The sequence below is a fragment of the Scyliorhinus canicula genome, chromosome 17 (assembly GCF_902713615.1).
Source record: "Scyliorhinus canicula chromosome 17, sScyCan1.1, whole genome shotgun sequence".
In the NCBI taxonomy this organism is placed as follows: domain Eukaryota; kingdom Metazoa; phylum Chordata; class Chondrichthyes; order Carcharhiniformes; family Scyliorhinidae; genus Scyliorhinus; species Scyliorhinus canicula.
Window position 1 is genome coordinate 15,573,034 of NC_052162.1, and position 22,329 is coordinate 15,595,362.

The 22,329-nt window shown below is 44.6% G+C and overlaps 1 protein-coding gene across 1 annotated transcript; it reads right to left on the bottom strand.

The window, feature by feature from the left end:
• Window positions 1-777: 777 nt before the first annotated feature.
• Window positions 778-11,224, bottom strand: vma21 (vacuolar ATPase assembly factor VMA21). Its single transcript, XM_038775412.1, has 3 exons — window positions 11,121-11,224; window positions 6,212-6,321; window positions 778-2,979 (listed from the first exon to the last, which is right to left on the bottom strand). The coding sequence occupies exons 1-3, from the start codon at window positions 11,174-11,176 to the stop codon at window positions 2,837-2,839; spliced, it is 309 nt and encodes a 102-aa protein (XP_038631340.1). The 5' UTR covers window positions 11,177-11,224; the 3' UTR covers window positions 778-2,836.
• Window positions 11,225-22,329: the final 11,105 nt, after the last annotated feature.

Genomic DNA, 22,329 nt, shown 5'->3' on the forward strand with positions numbered 1-22,329 from the left:
TATATGGAAAATGTTCCACATTGTCCAACATTGCTGATGATCTTAATCGATTGGGTGTGGGGCACGAAGTGTTTAAAGGTTTGACCTTTAATATCACCTCGTCATCTCCAGATTAACATTCTCTATCATCAAAAAGTTTGTTGAAATGATTCAGTTCTAAACTTTTGGCAGAAAAAGTAATTCAACCAACAATTGGCAGACTGGAAATGTTACCGATTATCATCCTTCAGAGGCAACAAAGCAACATTTCATCTGCCTGCCATGGTGAACATACACGAAAGAGTAAACGCTGGAAAACCTCAGCAGGTCTGACAGCATCTGAAGGGAGAGAAAAGAGCTAACGTTTCGACTCTTTGACAAAGAGTCATCGGACTCTAAACGATAGCTCTTTTCTCTCCCTACAGATGCTGCCAGACCGGTTGAGATTTTCCAGCGTTTTCTCTTTTGTTTCAGGTTCCAGCATCCGCAGTAATTTGCTTTTATATGGTGAACATACAAGATGCCATGGGAGTAAGCAACAAGCAAAATTCTCCAAAATGTTCTGGCCAACATTCTTCACCCAAAGCAATCATCAAAAAGCATTTGACTCATCATGTATCTAATTGGCTATGGCAACTTGTGTGGAAAGCTTGACGCGTTTACTTACAAAAAAAATTACCATCCAAAAGAGCCTGTTGCTTGTGATAAAGCACTAAGTTAGTTTTTCCTTAGTCTATAAACTGGAGTAAGTCAACAACCAGAAATCATAATCATATTTAAACAAACCAGCCGGGTCTTGATCGAATTCTACAATATCGAAGTATACTCTAGAATTTCAGAAATAAGGACAGTACAAATTCCAAATAATTTTGCCACATTACAGTAGATCATTTGTTTCATTACTTACATTGAACAAAAGGCAGCTTACAACGCATTTTTCAGATTTAAATCAAAACAGGTTCAATCTTGAGGAAATGACACAATCATCAGTTTGTACAGTAAATCTTTTGCTGACATCCTCTGCTCGATATTTCCCAAATTACAATAATACCTCAATTAATGATTAGCAATCTACCTCTTAGGCTGGGAGGTTTAGCAAAGTGCTTGGAAAAGAATAATATGGGCTACCCCTTACTGCGCCAACTCAGAATTTCAATATACCCTACATAGTTCTTAATTCTGATCCTGAATATTTCTGAGATGCTCTTACAAATTCAAAAGGAATAGTTTTTAAATGACAGTGTGGATCATTCTGGTCTGGTTCAACACAGTTCCCATTTTAACTGTACATCTTCAGTTCTACATTGAATGATGTGCTTCATGGTGTCTTAAGTTTTGTTCATTTCGACTGAAACTTTCACATTAGAACAAACATTAAAAATGGTCAGCAGGAATTCTTCAATACATCCATTTTAAAGGGGACACAATCTTCTAAAGGGGAAGAAGTCTGGTCAATTGCACTGGGTGAACTTGGTGGAAAATATTACTAGTCCTACAGTCCAACAACATTTTGATTACTGACTTTAAAAGGTTTCAACAGTGCAGTTTAGGTTTTAAGCTCGTAATTTTGGTGCTCACACTTAGCCAACAGCAATTTCTTGTCTTTGAGGTTAATCATAGAATTTTAGAATCCCCTAGTGTGCAGAAGGGTCATTCAGCCCATCGAGTCTGCACCGGCCCTTGGAAAGAGCACCCTACTTAAGACCAGTCCACCACCCCATGCCCGTAACCCTGCAACCCCAACTAACCTTTTGGACACTAAGGGGCAATTTAGCATGGTCAATCCACCTAACCTGCACATCTTTGGACTGTGGGAGGAAACCGGAGCACCCGGAGGAAACCCACGCAGACATGGGGAGAAAGTGCAAACTCCACACAGTCACCCAAGGCCAGAATTGAATCCGGCTCCCTGGGAAGGTAGCAGTGATAACCACTGTGCCACCCAGAGATATGACCAAATGACAGAATTCCAATGCCATATTGCATATCCTTAACTTTCCTTATACAATGCAGTCTTGGTTGAACCTTTCTGAAAGACCGTAGAGTCTAGAGGAGCCAGAAAAACAAACATAATACATTAGATTCCTCAGGGAAGGAGAGCATTTTCAGAAGGCAGATTCTTCTAAATGCATTTAACATTTTACCAGATGCCTGAGATTAGAATAAAGAAAGAAATGTTGGGAACAGGGAGTCTTACCGTTCCAAAACAATTTCAGATGCAAGTAAGATTGAACATTAAACTGTTTTTTCACACATACAATCCTTATTAAAAATATGCAAAAAAATGTGTGATCTGCTGGATTTCAGGTAACAATATTAATTACCTCACCAGAATCCATAATTAAGAACATAACTTGCACTGCAATGATAGATCCAGACACAAGCAGACACCTGCACAGAATATCATCATACAAATTAACACTTTCACGTATATATACATATACTGCAGCAAGATGAATTTTCTAAATCTAGGCTCTTCGAAAACTAGAATTCTGAGAATTCCTTACTGCTACTTGAAACAGATTAGTTTATAGTAGCATATAAATGTGTACAAATGTACTAAGTAAATGTATTCTAATGTTCGATGAGCCATATCTCAAGCCGCAAGTGTTACATTGTTAGTAAATGTAAAGTGTACATTTAAAGTGCATGTGTATAGTCTTTCATTCGCAGCTAGCTTCGACCATACTGCAACTTCCATTTTTCGTCACTTTGCACCAATGTTTCCGATCCTAAAAGAATCTTTGTGGGTTTCATGATCTGCCTTCAGCCAACCTTCTGTCGCCTCATTTCAACCGTAACCCCAAGGATTGACATTTGAATGGCAGCAGCCTGCCCCACTCAAACAAAGCTGCATTTAATCCTGCTTGCCATCGCGCCACTGCCTTGAACCTTCATTCCACGCCACGTATACAAACAAGGCCAGCACAATGTGAACGGCCACCACAGCCACAATGGCAGCATAGAAGTAGCTGTCTCTGTTTGACATCCCAAGTGTAGCTGAGAAGGGAAAAAGGGTAAAATTAAAGGGCGTACACAGAAACAATACGAGTGCGCTATGTTTCAATCTAAACATTGTTTGGTTTTAGACTGCGGACAGCGAAGTAAAATCCTATAAGAAAATAATCACGGGTCGATATCAAAAAGCAGGGGATGGGGATTAAAAAATAATTCTCACCTGATTTTTATTATTTGAGGAAATCCGTTTACTTGATGTGGTAAACAGCAGTGGTCTGAATGAAGATTTTTTTTAAACTGTAGACTCTGTCAACCTGGGAACATTTCCCAAACATTTGAAAATTGTCTTGCAATGGGAGTGAATTCTGTGATTCATTCAATACATTTTCCCAACATTATAAAGAAGTCAGCTGTGCCTCAACAGGTAGCCCTTTTGCCCAAGTTAAAGGCACGGGTTCAAGACCCACTCCAGAGGCTTGAAAATGTAATTTAGATGGACACTACACTGCAGTACTGAGGAAATGTTGCACTGTCACAGATGCTATCTTTCAGAGCAGAAATTAAAACAGAGCCAACCTCTGCCTTCTCAGATGGATGCAGAGGTTGCCGGGGCAGCATTCTGAGAAAAACAATCCTCACGGTAAGACCTAAGCTTTTATGTTTTAGTTGCATAAATCACAACTGGAATAGCTGTAAACGGGTGAGTTGTTTTATCTGCTAATGAAAATGGTGTAGAAATAGCAGAGAATGTTGGAAACCAGAGCTACTGAAGCAATGCAACTGGACTTAAATTTCTAACTAGGAAGTAGAGAACTCCAGGTGGCAAAATAGTTGACAGGGAGTAACAGCACTGCCTACAGCTTCAATATTATGCAAACCCTTTGTAATGTTGCTGGATAATTGGAACACATTTGTAATAATGAGATGTGGATGCAAATTCAGCAGCTCTCGCCCCTTTACGATAACATGAAGATCAGGGATTGTTGGTAACCCCCCCTGCGTGTGCTTCTTCAGTCATGGTTTTATGGATTAGCAAGTTTGCTGAGCATGAAAAACCAACCACTTTGTAGCATCTCAGTTCATTAGTGCACTTTATTGAAGTCCAAAAAATGTTTGCAAACTGGACCACCTGCAATTGTATTAAATGTGCGATTCCTGCATGCTAGGCAAATCTTTGTCGGTCATGAAGGAACATTGTTTCAGATTCTCATGCACACCAAGCCAAATGGGTGGTAAATCACTGGTCGCAATCCAGCGACTCCATTCCCTTCCCTTTGAGGAAAGGAAACCATCAGGTAATATGGGGATCAGGAAGGCAAGTTGGGTGGCCAACAGTTTGGTGAGAATGAAATGAAATGAAAAATGAAAATCGCTTATTGTCACAAGTAGGCTTCAATGAAGTTACTGTGAAAAGCCCCTAGTCGCCACATTCCGGCGCCTGTCCGGGGAGGCTGGTATGGGAATCGAACCGTGCTGCTGGCCTGCTTTAAAAGCCAGCGATTTAGCTGAGTGAGCTAAACCAGCCCCAGAATAGGGTGGTTGGGGCAGAAAGTAGGTCTCAGCGAGCACTTTTTAAAATTCGCCCATGTGATGTGAGCATCGCTGGCTGGGCCAGCATTTATTACTCATCCCTGATGGCATTTAAGAATTAACCACACTGCTGTGGGACTGGAGTTACATGTCAGCCAGACCAGATAAGGACATTAGTAAACCAGATGGGTTTTTACGACAATTTTTACATAGAATTTACAGTGCAGAAGGAGGCCATTCGGCCCATCGAGACTGCACTGGCTCTTGGAAAGGGCACCCTACCCCCTACCCAAGGTCAACACCTCCACCCTATCCCCATAACTCAGTAACCCCACCCAACACTAAGGGCAATTTTGGACACTAAGGGCAATTTATCATGGCCAATCCACCTAACCCGCACATCTTTGGACTGTGAGAGGAAACCGGAGCACCCGGAGGAAACCCACGCACACACGGGGAGGATGTGCAGACTCCGCACAGACAGTGACCCAAGCCGGAATCGAACCTGGGACCCTGGAGCTGTGAAGCGATTGTGCTATCCATAATGCTACCGTGCGTCATGGTCATCATTTGAATTATAATGATGTGGCGAGATTTGAACCCGGGACATGACTCTGTGTCTCTGGATTATTAGTCCAGCAACAATACCACTACACCACTGCCTCCCCATGGCAGGTGATCGGTTAGAATCATGCAAGTGCAGGGGTAAACTATAATCTTTATTAGTGTCACAAGTAGGCTTACAATAACACTGCAATGAAGTCACTGTGAAACTCCCCTAGTCAAAACAATCCGGCGCCTGTTTGGGTACACTGAGGGAGAATTCAATGTCCTAACAAGCACGTCTTTCAGGACTTGTGGGAGGAAACCGGAGCACCTGGAGGAAACCCACGCAAACACGGGGAGACTCCACACAGGCAGTCACTCAAGCTGGGAATCGATCCCCGGGACCCTGGTGCTGTGCAGCAACAGTGCTAACCACTGTTCTACCATACAGAGCATTAGAGGGAATACCACCTGGTAGGCTTGAGGGAGGGAGAAAAGCAGCTGAAAAAATGGCCTCAATCTCAGCGATCAAATAACTTCTAATTCAAGGTTATCGTGGAGGAAGAAATGGGTGGTTCAAGGTGACAATATGAGTTAAAGATAAGGTGGGACTTGACTGTGCATTCTAGCATGATCTTTAACACACTCCTTAATATTTCTCATCATTCAGAGGAGAGGGGAATGGGGAGATTTAAGGAAAGAATTCAAGAGTTTAAGATCTGGGCAGCTGATTTTGCTTCCCCAAACATATTTTCACACTGGTGACATGAATCAGGTTAACGGGTTAGTTATGTAAACTCATCTCTACCTAACAATCTCTCCACCACCAAAATGACATTCATAACCATACTAGGGAAATTTATAGCCAATCACCCACAATACATTTTTGCACATTTGTAAGCTACTGATGTACATTCACCTTTGTAGTGACACAGATAAACATACTGCACACTGACTCCTGTTTATAGAATCTCTTCAGTGATAGTCTGGCAACATTCCTTTGCTTTGAAAGCAAGTGATAAAAGCAGCATAAAGTTCTTGTCCCATTAACTATTACTGCTAACCAGCAGCTCAGGGACAGAGACTGGAGTGTAATCTCCAGCTTTTATGGAGGCTTTTGTTTCGCAGTCCATTCATCTCCAAATCAGGTGAACGGAACAAATCTTTACAGAAAAAATAAATATTAAGATGGAATTACCTTCAAACACATAAGACTTTGTCCCAAAATATAACCCAATTGGTAAAGTGATCATTAGGAATGTGAAAAATAGAAGAGTCTTCAGCACTGCTAACAATGAGCCATCATTTCTGAAAAAGATCAAAAACAGCGTTAACAGAAGCCCTGGTGATTAATGTAAACAAGGCCATTTAAAACAAGCCGCATTTTAGCAACATTTCTACTAGTTATATCCAGACATAGCAGGAAAGGCCTCGGACTTAATGGAATGAACCTACAGATATCAACGCAAGCAAAAACAGTTTTGTGCCATCTTATTCTGAAAAGATCGCATTCCTCGTTATGAGCATGACAACCTCAGTACGTTGCTGACATTACAACAGTGACTAAACTTCAAAACTTACTTCAGATGTTCAGTGCTTGTGAAAAAGCATCCTCTAAATGGCAACTTTTTGTTAAACAAAGAGGCACTAACTTGCAGAGGATAAGGATAAGAGTAATAATTAAAGGATTGTTTACCATATGAGTGACAAGCTAGGAGGTTTTTCTCCTTCTATTTCATTTATGGAATGTGAACTTCCCTGGCCAGGCCAACATAATTGCCCTTGAGAAGTGGTGGTGAGGGGCTTTCTTGCTGCAGTACCCAAGATGTACAGACACCCGCAGTGCTGTTAAGGAGGGGTTCCAGAATTTTGACCCGGCGACAGTGAAGGAACGATGATACAGTTCCACGTGTACAGAATAGTACAGTTAGAGATAAATGTAACTGAATTTGTTTTTAACAAGTTAGAATTCAACCTACATAAGTCACCAGGTCATGGGACATATAAGCAAAATGATCTTGGGGTTATGAGCCCGCTGGCAGAATTGGAAACGGGCTGACAAAGTTATGAAGTAAAGCGCTTTGAGGGGAAAAGAGACTGAAGATGTGTAGGAACAGAAATGTCCGTAAAAGCGCGAGTTACCATACAGTCATAAAATAAAATACAGCGCACAAGGCTAAATGGAAGTACAATGCGAGAGAAAACGAGTTGTGAGGTTAGACCCGAGATACTGGGACTATTGTATTAGAGAGGGTACAGTGGAGATTTAGCTTGCCAGGAATGGAAAATTGCAGCTATAGGAAAGATCGGTTAGGCTGGGGTCGTCCTCCTTGGAACGGAGGAGGTTGTGGGTTGATTTAATCGAGATGATTAAAATCGCGAGCGGCCTGGATAGAGTGATAGGAAGCAGAGAGGTCAATGATTAGGGGGCATAGAATTGTGATTGGTCGGTAAATTAGAGGGAAGATGAGGAAAATCCTTGATTATCCAGAGGGATATGGGAGTCTGAAATTCACTGTACGAAAAAGTTGTTGAGGTAGAAACCTTCAGCTCATTTAAAAGGTGGTTGGGCGAGCACTTCAAGTATCATAACCTGAGGGATAAATGTTGGAAAGTAGGATTACGCTCGGTGGCTTATTTTTCAGCTCCCGCGCACACAAGTGACCTCTTTCTGTGGTAAACTTTCTCGCACTGAACAGAGACTCCAAGCTGAAAGTTAACAAGTTTTCAAAATAGAATTAATAAGTTTTTAAATTTTGATGGCGAATAGGGATGGATCTCATTGGGCAGAGAATGATGAAGGACCAATTTAAAATTGCTAGGCCGAATGAGGAGAGGAATTTTAAGTTTCTTAACAGTGTTAGAGCAGTGTGTGTGTGCTCTGCCACACTGAACTCATTGCAAATAGCAGATTAACCTTTGAATCAGAGGAAAAGATGATGTAAACGTCTGTGCTACATAATACTGTGTAAATGAGCAAAGCTATTTTTACACTTTACTGATAAACTACTTTTGTCAGTTAAAGCAGTGGCCTTTACCTAACATTTCACATGTAACAGATAAGAATTGAAACAAAGGTTCAATACTGAATTTCATAGGCGTTTACTCCATTTAAAGTCTTGCCATTTGTTACGGACGTGTGGTCAGCTCTCAACAGTGGCTAAGGAACTGGACCATTATTTTGTTGAGTTTTAATGTGGTGTGGAAAAATCGATTCTTTCCAGAAGTGATAATTTAAAAAAAATAGGGCTTGATTATTTTATAAGCATTTATTATTTAAGCATTTACTTCAGCTCCAACACTAGCTGATTGCATGCGGTTTCTTAACTTTAACACACTCGTTCCCATTAAACACTTGTGAACATGCAGCTCTCCTTCCACTTAAACAGGCAAAAGCAATACTTGCATTTAACTAAACAATTTTTCTTCTGTTACTGACATTTGTTCAGAACCCTTTTCCAAAGCCTGCCTCAGTGGCAACATTCATGGCCTCTCTGGTCGATGTCCACAGCCTTCTCACTGTCACACTTCAGAACAACCTTCTTTCTTCCTCTTTCTCTCCAAGAGAGAAACCCACCACCCCCAAACAAAAGCTCTCCCCTGGAGGTGGCCAGACTTGAAACCATTATCGTTATCTTAGCTGTCTGATTTCCCACTCCCGTTTCTACAAAAGAAGAGCTATGCCATTGAAATGCAATCAACCTTCATTGACTGACAAATGATCGGAGAATGGCTGGTCAAAAAGAGTTGCCCTGAATGACAATGGATGTTGAGTGGATCTTCCTGGCTGAACCAGGGCATCCTGTGTATTCCCACGAAGGAGGTTAGGCCCGAATGGGACAAGGTAACGCAGGCTGTGGGTGTATCTCTCTGTCTCTGCTGCTAGCAGTCTTTTACCTCAGTCTGTTACCTCAGTCTGTTTAACCCCTAAAATGGCTGTTACATCTTGGACCTCATTTCTGGATCTAAGTTCCTAATATTTCCCTATTATGACACATTGAAGATTAATTTGTTTTCTTTATTATTACTTACCTACTTCACAACCGAATGGCTTACTCAACCACTTCAGATAACATTAAGAATCAAGTCACAATGGTAGTAATATAGGTGCAACACTTAACTATCTTCCCTTTCATGCCACACACCATACTAACTTGGGAATATATTGCTGTTTCCACAGACACCGCCAGGTCAAAAGTCTAGAATTCCCTACCTAACAAACCACCACTTCTTCAGGGCAACAAATGTGACCTGGCTGGTATTTCCTACAGCTCAAAAATACGTTTTAAAATAGTGCATGATAAAACGACCACGTGTAGGAAAGAATGCTGTGAAGAACATCAGAGTTTGCAGATGGGTATAAATAGGTTGACTGAGGGGGCAAAATTTACCAGATGAAGTATACGATGAAGTTGTTCACATTGGCAAGAATAAAAAAAGCAGATTACTTAAACGAAAAATTGCTGCAGAATTCCAAGGTGCAGCGGTATCTAGGTATTCTCATGCACCAGTCACAAAACGTTAGTATTCAGGTACAGCAAGTAATCAAGAAGGCGACTGGAATGCTCTCCTTTATTAAGAGGAATTGAACATAAAAGTACGGATGTCATTAATAGAGGGTATTGGTGAGACCACACTTCGAATATTGTGTGCAGCTCTGGTCTCCTTATTTAAGGAGGGGTGTAAATATGTTGCAGGCAGTTCAGAGGTGGTTTACAAGTTTGATTGCTGGAATGAGGGGGAACTAGTTTACACTGGAGTTTAGAAGAGTGAGGGGTGACTTGATTGAAGAAGTTCGTAACGGCCTCATCAAGGTGGATGTGGAAAGGATGTTTCCCCTTGTGGGTAAGTCTGGAATTGGGGGGGGCGCTGTTTTAAAATGAGGGGTTGCCCTTTTAGGACAGAGATGAGGAAATGTACTTTTTCTCTGAGAATTGTGCAACTTTGGAACTCTGCCTCAGAAGGCAGTGGAAGAGGGAGATAGATTATTGTGAGGCAAGGGAATCAAAGGCTGTCAAAGTAGATAGGAAATGTGGAACTGAATGCAAACAGATCAGTCATCATCTCATTGATTGATGGAGCAGTCTCGAGGGATTGAGTGGCCTACTACTGCTCCTATCTTTAATGTTCATACACAAAGCCTTTCAAACAATCGCCTCAAAAAAGCAAACTGATTGAACATTATGCTGATGTTTGCAGTATTTTTGTCTAGTTCATAAGCAGAATATTCTTATCACACAAGACAGCTTCTTGGGTTATAGAGCTTTAGGTAACGGAACCCAGGCATGGACCTAAGTAGGGTGCTCTTTCAAGGGCCGATGCAGACTCGTTGGGCCGAATGGCTTCCTTCTGCACTGTAAATTCTATGATTACTCTATGAAGTTTATGTCCAACTAGCCCACAGAATTTCAGTTAGAAATGTTCAGGATTGCAATGGATCATATCTGGCCAGTCGAAACAGTCACCAAACTGCATAAATTGAAGACTATCAGCAAAATATTAGGCAATATTGAAAAAAATAAATATATTGGAAACAAGGAGGGTGATTACACTAATCAGGAGAGATCAGTGTAGGGCAGTGTGACTGGGCTGTTTCTGTAACGAAACGTCTGTACAAGTCTATTTTTGTGATGTTTTTGCCATCTGGGTTGGTTGCCGATTCCCAGAATTTGGAAGCTCTGGCTTTAGCTGACGGAGTGTCTGCTCCAGCATTTGTGAATCAGGAGTCCCAGCGACATGTGAGGACAATCCAGGGCGGGGAGAAAGTCAATGGTCAAAGTCGCTGTCCTCAACGAGGGCTTTCATTTCCCCTCGCTGCGAGGCTTCAGCTGACACGTTGGGAAATGCAAAGCTGGGGTCCCTTTTCCGGGGACAAGCCCACCTTCGCCTCACCCGCCGAATGAGAGAGAGTGGCCCGGAACCAGTGTGCGGGGCCCAGCGGCAGCACGGACCGGGATGGGGGAGGGAGATCCTGCCTCAGCGGGGAGGCGCCTCTCAGCGGCTCGACCGGTTGTTGTTTCTTTTATTTGACTTTCCACCGAAAGGCCGCAAGACCCGGAAGGGAGCCCCGCGTTCGCTCGCTCTCTCTCTCGGCCCCATCCGCTCACCCCCTGAAGTCGGCGACCGGAGCCGCGTTCAGCACCGCTCTGTCCTTGCGATCCATCTTGCCGGTGACGCACTTCCGCCCCCCTGCAGTCAGCTGACTTGGCGCTACGTCACGTCCGGCGGCTGGTTGCAGGTGTTTCTCAGGTGATCCAGGGGAAGCTGCTCCAGTGCCCAGTGCAGCTCCTGGGCCCCATCCATTCAATTACTCAATTCATTCAAAAATCCAGGATGCAAACCTCACGGACAGTAATAATAATAATAATAATCGTTTATTGTCACAAGTAGGCTTCAATGAAGTTGCTGTGAAAAGCCCCTAGTCGCCACATTCCGGCACCTGTTCGGGGTGGCCAGTACGGGAATTGAATCCTCGCTGCTGGCATTGATCTGCATTACAAGCCAGCTGTTTAGCCCACTGTACTAAACCAGCCCCATTGGCATTAACCCCCCCCCCCCCCCCCCCAACCGCAACAACCTGGTTCACACATAGAATCCCTCCAGTACAGAAGGAGGCCATTTGGCCCATTGAGTCTACACCCACCCTCCAAAAGAGCAACCCACCCGGGCGCACTCCCCCCTCCCTAAGCCCGCAATCACAGAGCCCCAACTAACCTTTTTTGGACACTTAAGGAGCAACTTAGCATGGCCAACCAGCCTAAACGGCACATATTTGGACTGGGAGGAAACCGGAGCACCCGGAGGAAACCCAAGCAGGCACGGAAAGAAGGTGCAAACTCCACACGGTCACCCAATGTTGGAATTGAACCCGGGTCCCTGGTGCTATGAGGCAACAGTGCTAATCGCTGTGCCGCCATGCTGCCCCCATGTGCTTTAGGGAAGAAAATAGGTTGAGGGAGAAGATCAACTATGATCCAGTTGAAAGGTAGAGCAGTGTCGAGGGACCGAATGGCCTACTCCTGTTGTTCTTATTTCCGCATACCCTTTGGACCATCGAGTCTGGGACCAGCCATCAAGCACCGTTCCTAATCCCATTTTCCAGCACTTGGTATCTAACCTTGTAAGCTATCACGCTTCACGTGCTCATCTAAATGCTTCTTAACCGTTGTGAGGGTTCCCACCTCTGCCACCCTTTCAGGCAGTGAATTGTAGATTTCCACCACCCCCTGAATGAAAAGGATTTTTCCTCAAATTTACAGTACTCTAGCTGTGGCCCAACGAGCATTTTATACAGCTCCATTATAACCTCTCTGAACATAGAACATACAGTGCAGAAGGAGGCCATTCGGCCCATCAAGCCTGCACCAACCCACTTAAGCCCTCACTTCCACCCTATACCCATAACCCAATAACCCCTCCTAACCTTTTTGGTCACTAAGGGCAATTTATCATGGCCAATCAACCTAACCTGCGCGTCTTTGGATTGTGGAAGGAAACCGGAGCACCCGGAGGAAACCCACGCAGACACAGGGAGAACGTGCAGACTCTGCACAGACAGTGACCCAGCGGAGAATCGACCCTGGCACTGTAAAGCCACAGTGCCTGCTACTGTGCTGCCCTCTGCCCTGCTCTATTCCTTGGATATTAAGGCAAGCATCCCAAAAGCCTTCTTAACCATCATATCTACCTGTCCTGCCTTCGTAGATCTTTGGATGTGCTCATCAAGGTCACACTAGTCCTCTGCACTTCGTAGAATCCCACCGTTCACTGTATATTCTCTTCTCTTGTTAGCCCTCCCAAAATGCATCACACTTTTCAGGGTTAAAGTTCATTTGCCATTGTTCTGCCCATCTGACCAGTCCATCTAATCTAAGTCTTTCGTCCTCACTACTTAACACACCGTCAATTTTTGTGTCATCTTCAAACATACTAAGTACACCTCCCATGTTCACATCTGGATCATTAATGCACACTAAAAATAGCTAGGGAGCCTCCACCGATCACTGGAGACAGGCTTCCAGACACAAGACCAACCTTCGCCAATCACCCTAACTAAGTAAAATTTGGATTCAATTTGCCAAATTGCCCTGGATCCTATGGCCTGTTACTTTCTTGATCAGTCTCCCTTGTGGAACCTTGTCAAAAGCCTTACTGAAGTCCATATGCCCTTAGCCAGATTGGTACATGCATTTATTTTATATTGGATCTTCAATGGCCACTGAACATGTGAATGCAGTTTCCGGCCAATTAAATGTAGTCATAGTTGCAATGTAGATAATATCAAAATCATTGAGCATACAGGGGACCCCCACAAACAGCAGTGTGATAATGACCAGTGAATCTGGTTTATGTAATGTTGATTGAGGCATAAATTTGGCCAGGACAACACTTGCACTTTTTCTGATCCTTTACATCCATTTGAGCAGGCGGATGGGGCAAGGTTCCAGTGTCCCATCCAAAATGGCATCTCTGATGGTGCAGCACTCCCTTTGCCATGGAGTCTCAGCCTCGACTTTAGTGCTCCAGTCTGAAATCTTTAAGTGACTCCAAATCCATATCACTGTGGTTGAGTCTTAATTCTTCCCTGAAATAACCTAAGAGTTGTCAAGAGAGCAATTCACAGTCAACTTCTGGATGCCCACATACCATGAATGAATTATAAAAAAAAGGCACTTCATCAAAAACAAATACTTAAATTAGTGTTGAGACTTTTATTATTCCATTGAGGTTATAAGAACAGGCAAAATACCTTGTGAGTCAAGCCTTTACATGGGATTAGCAGAGATAGTGGATGCAATGGCTGTAACTTTCCAAAATTCCCTAGAGTCTGGGAAGGCTCCAGCAGATTGGAAAATCGCAATGTAACACCTCTATCAAAGAAAAGAGGGAGACAGAAAGCAGGAAATAGTAGGCCAGTTAGCCTAACATCCGTTATTGGGAAAGTGTAGAATCCACTATTAAGGAGGTATTTGGAGGGCAGTTTGAAAATCGTAATGCAATTGGGCAGAGTCAACATGGTTTTGTGAAAGGTGAAATCTATTTGTGTCTTGCTGAAAAGAGGGACAGGTTGCTGAAGTTTTCCCTCTTGCACCCATCAGGATGAACGCAAGAATGCCAAATTTCAAACAATCACAACATTTTCTGCAGCAGGAGAAAATTGGTTGGCAAGTAAATTGTAATTTGCTGAAGTGGTGCCAGGGAGAAAGCGACAGGAAATAATAGGTTCCGGATAATTCAGAAAAGGTGCAAAGCTTTAAAATGTTCCTTTTGTTTGCAAAAAACTCGATCCCCATGTATGTTGCTTACAACAAGCAGAACTGCCACGTTACAAGCCCTGATTGTCTTAAGTTGGTCATTAATGTAGCTATTGATGCACTCCGGATTTTTCAGCAAATGCTGCCCAATCATGGAATTGCATCTAACAGTAGAAGCTTTATTTTAGGTTGTGCAGGTGTGGGCTGGTTGAGGTGTGGTGTGTACTCTGTCTATTACAAAATAGCAGTTAGGTGTAGTTTAACTTGTAGTGTTTTATGTTGCATGTCGAAGTAATCCTTGTGTGTAAATAAACTATCTTTGAACTTGAACTGACTAACCGGTTGTTTGGTCTTTGATCAATATCCGGTAAAGCCTTGTGGTGGTATCATTTGATACCTGGCGACTCTGAAAAGCAATATTATCATTAATAACTGCCATACCTAGTTAATTTGGCAACATTATTGGTGCCGATTGGTGGGATAGTATTCCACTCATTAAAAAGAGCAACATTATTGGTGACTCCGGTGCTGACCGGCAACAATGGTTAAACGTGCTGTTGAACATTGCCAGTTAAATCAGAGTGGCGGTGGCATGGGACTTTTAACCATGTGTTAATTGCCCATTTAAGACCTTCAGTTGGTCCTGGGTGGGTGACCCACGCAATGCCACCCAGTCACATGTAGAATAGTGGGGTGAGGTGGGTGGGCCTGGCACGGTGCCCTAACTTACAGGCCATCCTCCCTGTCCATTCCACCCATGAATGGCCAGTAAAGATACAGCCAACGATCACAACTATCACACTACTCTCAATACAGTTCAAACCCTATTCCTAAACCTAGTTATACCATATAATACAATTGCTATCTACACTATAGCTAACTACTGTCTCTAACACACTATCTCTCAAACTATCTCTAGACTCTGTTCACGATCTGCTCTCCCACTACACTCTCCCAGAAGCCTGAGAGGCATTCCCTTTTATAGGTCTGCTCCCCAGCTCCATCTGGTGGTAGAATAAAGTATCACGTTAACACTTAATGCGCCAGATATTACACATAATGTCACAATTGTATCCAGTTAAAATGTGTGTCTGTCATGGTGCAGTTACAGGCTTCCCATCACTGGTGGGTGGTGCTTCAGAACCTTTTCAGCGCTGTCTTTCAGCTGACTCCATGGCCCTCAGCTTCTCTTATTGCCTCCTCTCCATCCTGGATCTTTCCCCTCCCAGCCCTCTCCTCAGTGGTACTCTCTCCCCTTCTAACCTACCCTGCTTCTGCTCTAGATTTTTAAAACTCACACTTTTCCCAGTCCTGGATGGGAATCATAGAATTGAATGATAACATTTACAGTGCAGAAGGAGGCCATTCGGCCCATAGAGTGTGCACCGGCCCTTGGAAAGAGCACCCTACTTAAGCCCACACCTCCACCCTATCCCCACCTAATCTTTTTGTACACTAAGAGCAATTTAGCATGACCAATCCACCTAATCTGCACATCTTTGGACTGTCGGAGGAAACCGGAGCACCCGGAGGAAACTCACACAGACACAGGAGAGCGTTCAGACTCCGCACAGACAGCGACCCAAGCCCGGAATTGTACCTGGGACCCTGGAGCGGTGAAGCAACAGTACTAACCACAGTGCTACCATGCCGTGCCCAGGAATACAGAGCATACCTACTCTAGTCAAAGAAATCATGCCTTCTCCTTTACCCACATCCATCTTCCTCTCACCATCCTGAATATCCTCCATATCATGCCAGCATAACGCTACTCTCCACCCCTGGAGCTCCCTTGAGTATCCCCACACCAGATTGACCAAGATCTGCGTCAGTCACAACATTCAGATGGAAATTTATTGCTCTCTCCAGATTTTGTAGGTAGTGTTTGAGATTCCCTCTTCAGTATTCTGTTCACACAGAATTATCACAACAGACCACTAAGTAATTTATCAATGTGAGTTCATTCCCCTTGAATCATCTTTCATTTCCAAATTCATCCCCTTTTGTCTCTCACTTGATTGTCTTCAGAATATTCATTTCCTTCGTATATTCTCAAACATTGGCCTCATCATTAACAATTATAGCCTGTCAGCATTATTTATTTTGTCATTGTGTCTTTGATCTTTTTTTTTTCATATTCATCGGTTGGTAGGTCATCTGTTCATAAATTTATTCCAATATAAACCATTCCTTGATCGCTTCGAAATACTTTCACCTGGTTTAATATGTCCTGGATTGCCTCAGGAATGTCCAATCATATTCAGATACCGAAAGAGAAAGAACTCCAGTTGATACTATTTTATATTTGAAAAGTGGAATTCAATATAGTGAGTATTGTTGCTTTAAGGTACTGTTCACACTTGACTCCTGAATGTGCCATGTACCTGCATTGATTTAACGTTTTATTTTTAATAAAATATCAATTAACTTGTAGCTTTTCAACAAAAACTTTCTAGAAACCAGTAATTTACTTCCAACCCTCTACTTCTAAATTTACTTCTAATTGTCCCCCCCCCCACCCCCTACCCCGACATTTCTCGCCTCTTCAGTGAAAGTTGTAACTTCTGCTAGACACAGTTTAATGAGAGCTACCTCCAATGGCCTTGCTCAGGCCACTCAGGCTTCATGTAGCGGTGAGAATGCCGGCCCTAATTCCCCCAGGGTTTCATCAGCTGACCTCTCATCCCCCACTACACTGCCCAGTGAAGTCATAAGACGTAGGAGCAGAATCCGGCCACTCGGCCCATCGAGTCTGCTCAGTCATTCAATCATGGCTGATAGGTTTCTCATCCTCATTCTCCTGCCTTCTCCCCATAACCCCGATCCCCTGCGTCTTTCGCCCTATCTCAAGCGATTTAATAAGCGAATGTGTTCAAGAAAATTGTCGCACAATGTATTTTCCTTTCCGACGGGTCTGATCTGTTACTATCCATTCAGCATTTTCACTGAGGTTACACTTCACTCCATTTGATTAATGCTGGATAGTTTTTAGTTCGGGCATCATGATCGGCACAGGCTCGGAGGGCCGAAGGGCCTATTCCTGTGCTGTACTGTTCTTTGATAGTCCCCCGGGATCAATTTTAATATCTATTCTTGAGACACTGACACATTGGCCAATCTGAGCAAGAATTTAGTCGGCGGGGAGGCAAATCAACGCAGCCAACATAATTCCATAATGTAGGCAGAAGTGGCTCCACGTAAATGATTCCCTCCCCCCCACCCCTCTCAGTGTCTTATTGTTTATAATTAAGCTGAGGGGTGGACTAATAGAGATCTTCAAAATGATGAAGGGATGTGATAGGGTAGATGTGGAGAAGATGTTTCCACTCGAGTTGTGTTCAAAGCCAGAGTGCCATAAAGATAAATACAAAGAAATGTCGATCACCTTGAGGAGTTGCTGAAGTGAATAGGTTAAATGCATTTGAGGAAGCGAGACTTGTGCGTGAGGGAGAAAGGAATACAATATTGTGCCAACAGTGTTGGCTGAGGTAGAGTGGGAGGAGGCTCATGTGGCACATAAACACTGTACTACTTGGGTCCAATGGTCTATTTCTGAAATTCTATGTAACTCAGTTTTTTTTAACACTCCGATAAATTTTATCCTGGATTACTTGCACTGCCTCGGACACTAAGATTAAAATCCTGGAAAATGCCCAGGGCATTCCTGGAGGGTTAGTGAGTCGATGATTGCCCCTAAGTAGTAACCTAGAAATCACTGTTTCCAATATTAATAGATGAACGCTTAGTGCATTCCAATGAGATGTCTCTCATGTCTCTATTAAAACGGATCATAACCTTTTCAGTTTAAAATGGCAGCTCTAGTAAGCAAGTTCTAATGTGCCATCTAGCTTGCAACTTCTCCAACATGGTACCATCTCCTTGGAGACTGATAACTTTTAAAAGTGATGTTTCAATTACAGTGACCCACTGAAAAGATCACACAACATGACTTCAAATAAGCAAAATTGAGAACACTATTGTTGCAGGGAACTTATGTTTTAATCTACAGAAAAGGCCATGTGACTTTAAACACAACCGACAATCCTGATCCATGGTTGTACTTTGTTTCTTAAATGGGCACTTTATTCTCTTGGAACTAGACCAAAACTATTCTTCACTACCAGTGGCCTACTTCCCTTTCCCTTTACCAGATAGCTAATGTCTAATTTCCAAACTAACATGCACTGTGAGGGTTAACCTGGACATTAATCCCTTAGGCCAGGCCTTTGAGATTGGCCAATTGGAATACGAGTTCTAAGATTAGTCGCCCAATCAGGGAACCCCTTTCTGTGCATGTAACAGGGAGTGTCAGATCCTCTGCACTCCTGGTGTAGACAGCAAACTGAATGGTCATGGTGGTTCAGTTGTTGAGTTTGTAAATAAAACAAAATCTGGTGACGGGACTTCTGCCTCCGTGGACTTATTACATCCCTCTAGCCAAAGCTAGGTGAATCTTCCAGCCTCATTATAAATTCTCATGAGTTTAGTCTCTTCAGTCTGAGCATAAACTCCTACCTGCCTGCTTTGTGGTGAATAATTCTTACAGGTCTCAACAGTTTAGTTGCAGAATAGATGTTTTCCCTGGTTGGTGGATCTAGAACCGAGGGACACAGTCTCAGAATAAGAGTAGGCCATTCAGCACTGAGATGAGAAAAATTCTTTTCACTCAGAAAGATGGTAAGTCATTGGAATTCTCTAACTCAGAGGCTATGATGGTTCAGTCATTGAGTATGTTCAAGAGAGATTGATGGATTTCTAGATAGTGATGAATCATTGAATCCCTACAGTGCTGAAGAAGGCCCACTGAGTCTGCACCGACCCTCTGAAAGAGCACTTTACTTAGGCGCACTCCTCCGTCCTATCCCTGTAAACTAAACTTACATCCTTGGTCACTAAGGGGCAATTTAGCATGACCGATTCATATTTTGGACTGTAGGAGGAAACCGCAGTACCCGGAGGGATCCCACACGGACACGGGGAGAAGGTGCAAACTTCACACAGACAGTCACTCAAGGCCAGAATTGAATCTGTGTCCTTGGTGCCGTGAGGCAGAAGTGCTAACCACTGTGTTGTGCTGCCGCTCATGACATCAAGGGATATGGGGATAATGCAGGAAAGTGGCATTGAGGTAGAAGATCAGCCATGATTGAATTGAATGAGAGAGAAGGCTTGAGGGGCTGAATGGATTACTCATGCTCCTATTTCCTATGTTGCTGTGTTCAGCAGATCGCACTCAAGAAATAGAATCTCAAGTCATTTTTACCTCCACCCCTCAACTTCGGCCATTGAGCCCAATATTGCCTCCTGCTGCCAGGTTGAGCTCGCCTTTCTGGGTCTACCTATTATCTTTCAGTATTCGCAGCACATCACAGCTCCTTAAAGACGTTTGATGAGCTAATAGCTTTTCTACATTGTTAGTCATAATATCATAGAATTATAGAATTCCTACAGTGCAGAAGGAGACCATTCGGCTCATCTGCGCAGACCCTGCGAATTAGTACGCTACCCATGTCCACTCCACCTATCCCCATAACCCCGTAACCTAACCTATACATCCCTGGACACAAAGGGCAATTTGTCATGGCCAAATCCACCTAACCTGCACATCTTTGGACTGTGGGCGGAAACCGGAGCACCCAGAGGAAACCCACGCACACACGGGGATAATGTACAAACTCCACACAGACAGTGACCCAAGGCCGGAATTGAACCCGGGTCCCTGGCGGTGTCATTTAGGGGGCGATTGGTGGGATGTTTTTTGACGGCCACTTTGGCGAGAGCGAGGACCATATTTGACGGCACTGAGTGCTGGAAATGAGCCCCCGCGAGCGTCTCACCATTATTGGATGTCTCGGCGTCTGATTTGCCAGATTCACACCTCAGCAACTCTTCACCAACAATGGGGAGCTGCTTCACAACGCTCCCCTCACCACTCACTCTCAGTCAACACACAAGTATGACCTGTTCCTCGCTTTGGAGATGCTGACCTTAGCCAGGCCTCCCAACGCCGTCGCTGTGAGACAGGACATCCTGTTCCCCCGAGGAAGTGGGAGGGCCGGCAGCAGGGTCACCAATACTGCCTGGGAGGCAGTGGCAGTGGTTGTCAGTGCTGGCAGTATGACCAGGAGGACCAACATCCAATGTCAGAAGAAGACCAACAATCTTCCCCGAGCTGCAAGGGTAAGTTACCACCTCCCTCCTGGTGTCAGTTTTGCCTGCCACCCCTCAAATTTCCATCCACCTCCCCCACAACACATCACTGGCTGACACGTCACATTCTCCCCACATCCAATCTTCATGCTGGTTCCTCAGCACCCCCTGGGACATACCAGCACAACCCCTTCATCTACTAGTGGTTCCCACACATGCCACGTGCTATAGATTCCCCGATCCATCCAGCGCGTGGCTCACAAATAAAAACTTTCTTTGTCCCCGCAGGAAAAGAGACCATAATAAGCAGGAAAGGAGGGGGGGGGGGGGGTGGAGTACCAGAGATCCAACTGCTCAACTCCTCGCCATGGGCAGCACGGTAGCACAGTGGTTACCACTGTTGTTTCACAGCGGCAGGATCCCAGGTTTGATTCCCGGCTCGGGACCTGCCACCAAGTAGACGACGGCGGTCTCCAGGAGCAGGTGGTTTAGGGACACGGGTTGAACATTCAGGGAGTGGAACCCCTTCCCGTTAATGATGGGCACTCCCTGATGCCCCGGTGCGCTCAAGGCGATATGCCTGCCATTAATTGCCCCCCAGACCTGGGGCATCCTGACTATGGCTCAAAATCCTGTCGCCTGGGCATCTTGGTGCTCCAGCTCAAATTTGATATAGTCAGCTGCCTGGGCACACAGGACGACAATGACATCATGGATGAACTCGTGGATTGTAGCTTGTGATATGCCACACGGTCCCCACTCGAACCCTGGAATGAACCGGTGACAAAGAAGCTCATGGCTGTCGTAACCCTCACGACTACCGGGCTAGGTGTCTTCCTCCTCCACAGGGTGCCACATCCGCAGAGACGTGGCACAGGTGCTGACTGTCTCTTTGTTGAGACGGAGTCTCCTGCGGCACATGCGGTCTGCCATCTCCTCAAAAGATCAACGATGCATGTTCACCTTGGGCTATCGCTGCCCTCCTCCTCTGGGTTCCTCCTCGACCTGATGGGCAGCCAGGTCTTCATGGTGTGCGGCGGCCCCCTGCACATGGGGGCATTGATGCGGCTGCCTTCGCCAGCGTCCGACTGCTTGGGCTGCCACCAGCACCACGAGGGCATCCTCTGCGGGACTGACACCACCATCCATTTTCGTCTCTGTCAGAAATTGGCGACGGACATAGACGGACAACCAGTCAGGGCTTCCACCCCGGGACCCCCAAATTCCCCCACGCCTCCCCCACCTCACGTGTCCTGCCTTCTCTCAGAGTGCCATCCAGCGAGCCGGTTGTGCTGGAAAACCTCACTCTGCCCCAGTCACATCAGGAGCCCCTAGATCCCAGACCTCTGCCAGGAATGTTAGGGAGACCTGGCTCAGATGCCCGTCCCTTATCCGTACACTCACCCTTTGGTCGCGAGGGGTAACCCCAGTGCTAAATCCCTGTTCTTGAGTGTTTGATTGTTGGCTGCTGCCTCTGAAGTGCTGACGCTTCTACAGGTCAGGAAAACTGTTCATGCTGAAAACTGTGATTGAAATGCAGTGCAATAATCATCGTCTTAGGCATGGCATGCATACCCACAAGAAGCCACTTGAGATTATTTTGTTTATTAAACAGTCAACAGGAGCCAAGATCTGAAATCAATTATGTAACATTCCACATATCACACTAAGCATTAACCAAGGGAACATCACTATCGCATATTAGTACTAATACAAAGCTATAACATTTTGGGCAGCACGGTAGCATAGTGGTTAGCACAATTGCTTCACAACTCCAGGGTCCCTGGTTCGATTCCCGACTTGGGTCACTGTCTGTGCGGAGTCTGCACGTTCTCCCCGTGTGTGCGTGGGTTTCCTCCGGGTGCTCCGGTTTCCTCCCACAGTCCAAAGATGTGCAGGTTAGGTGGATTGG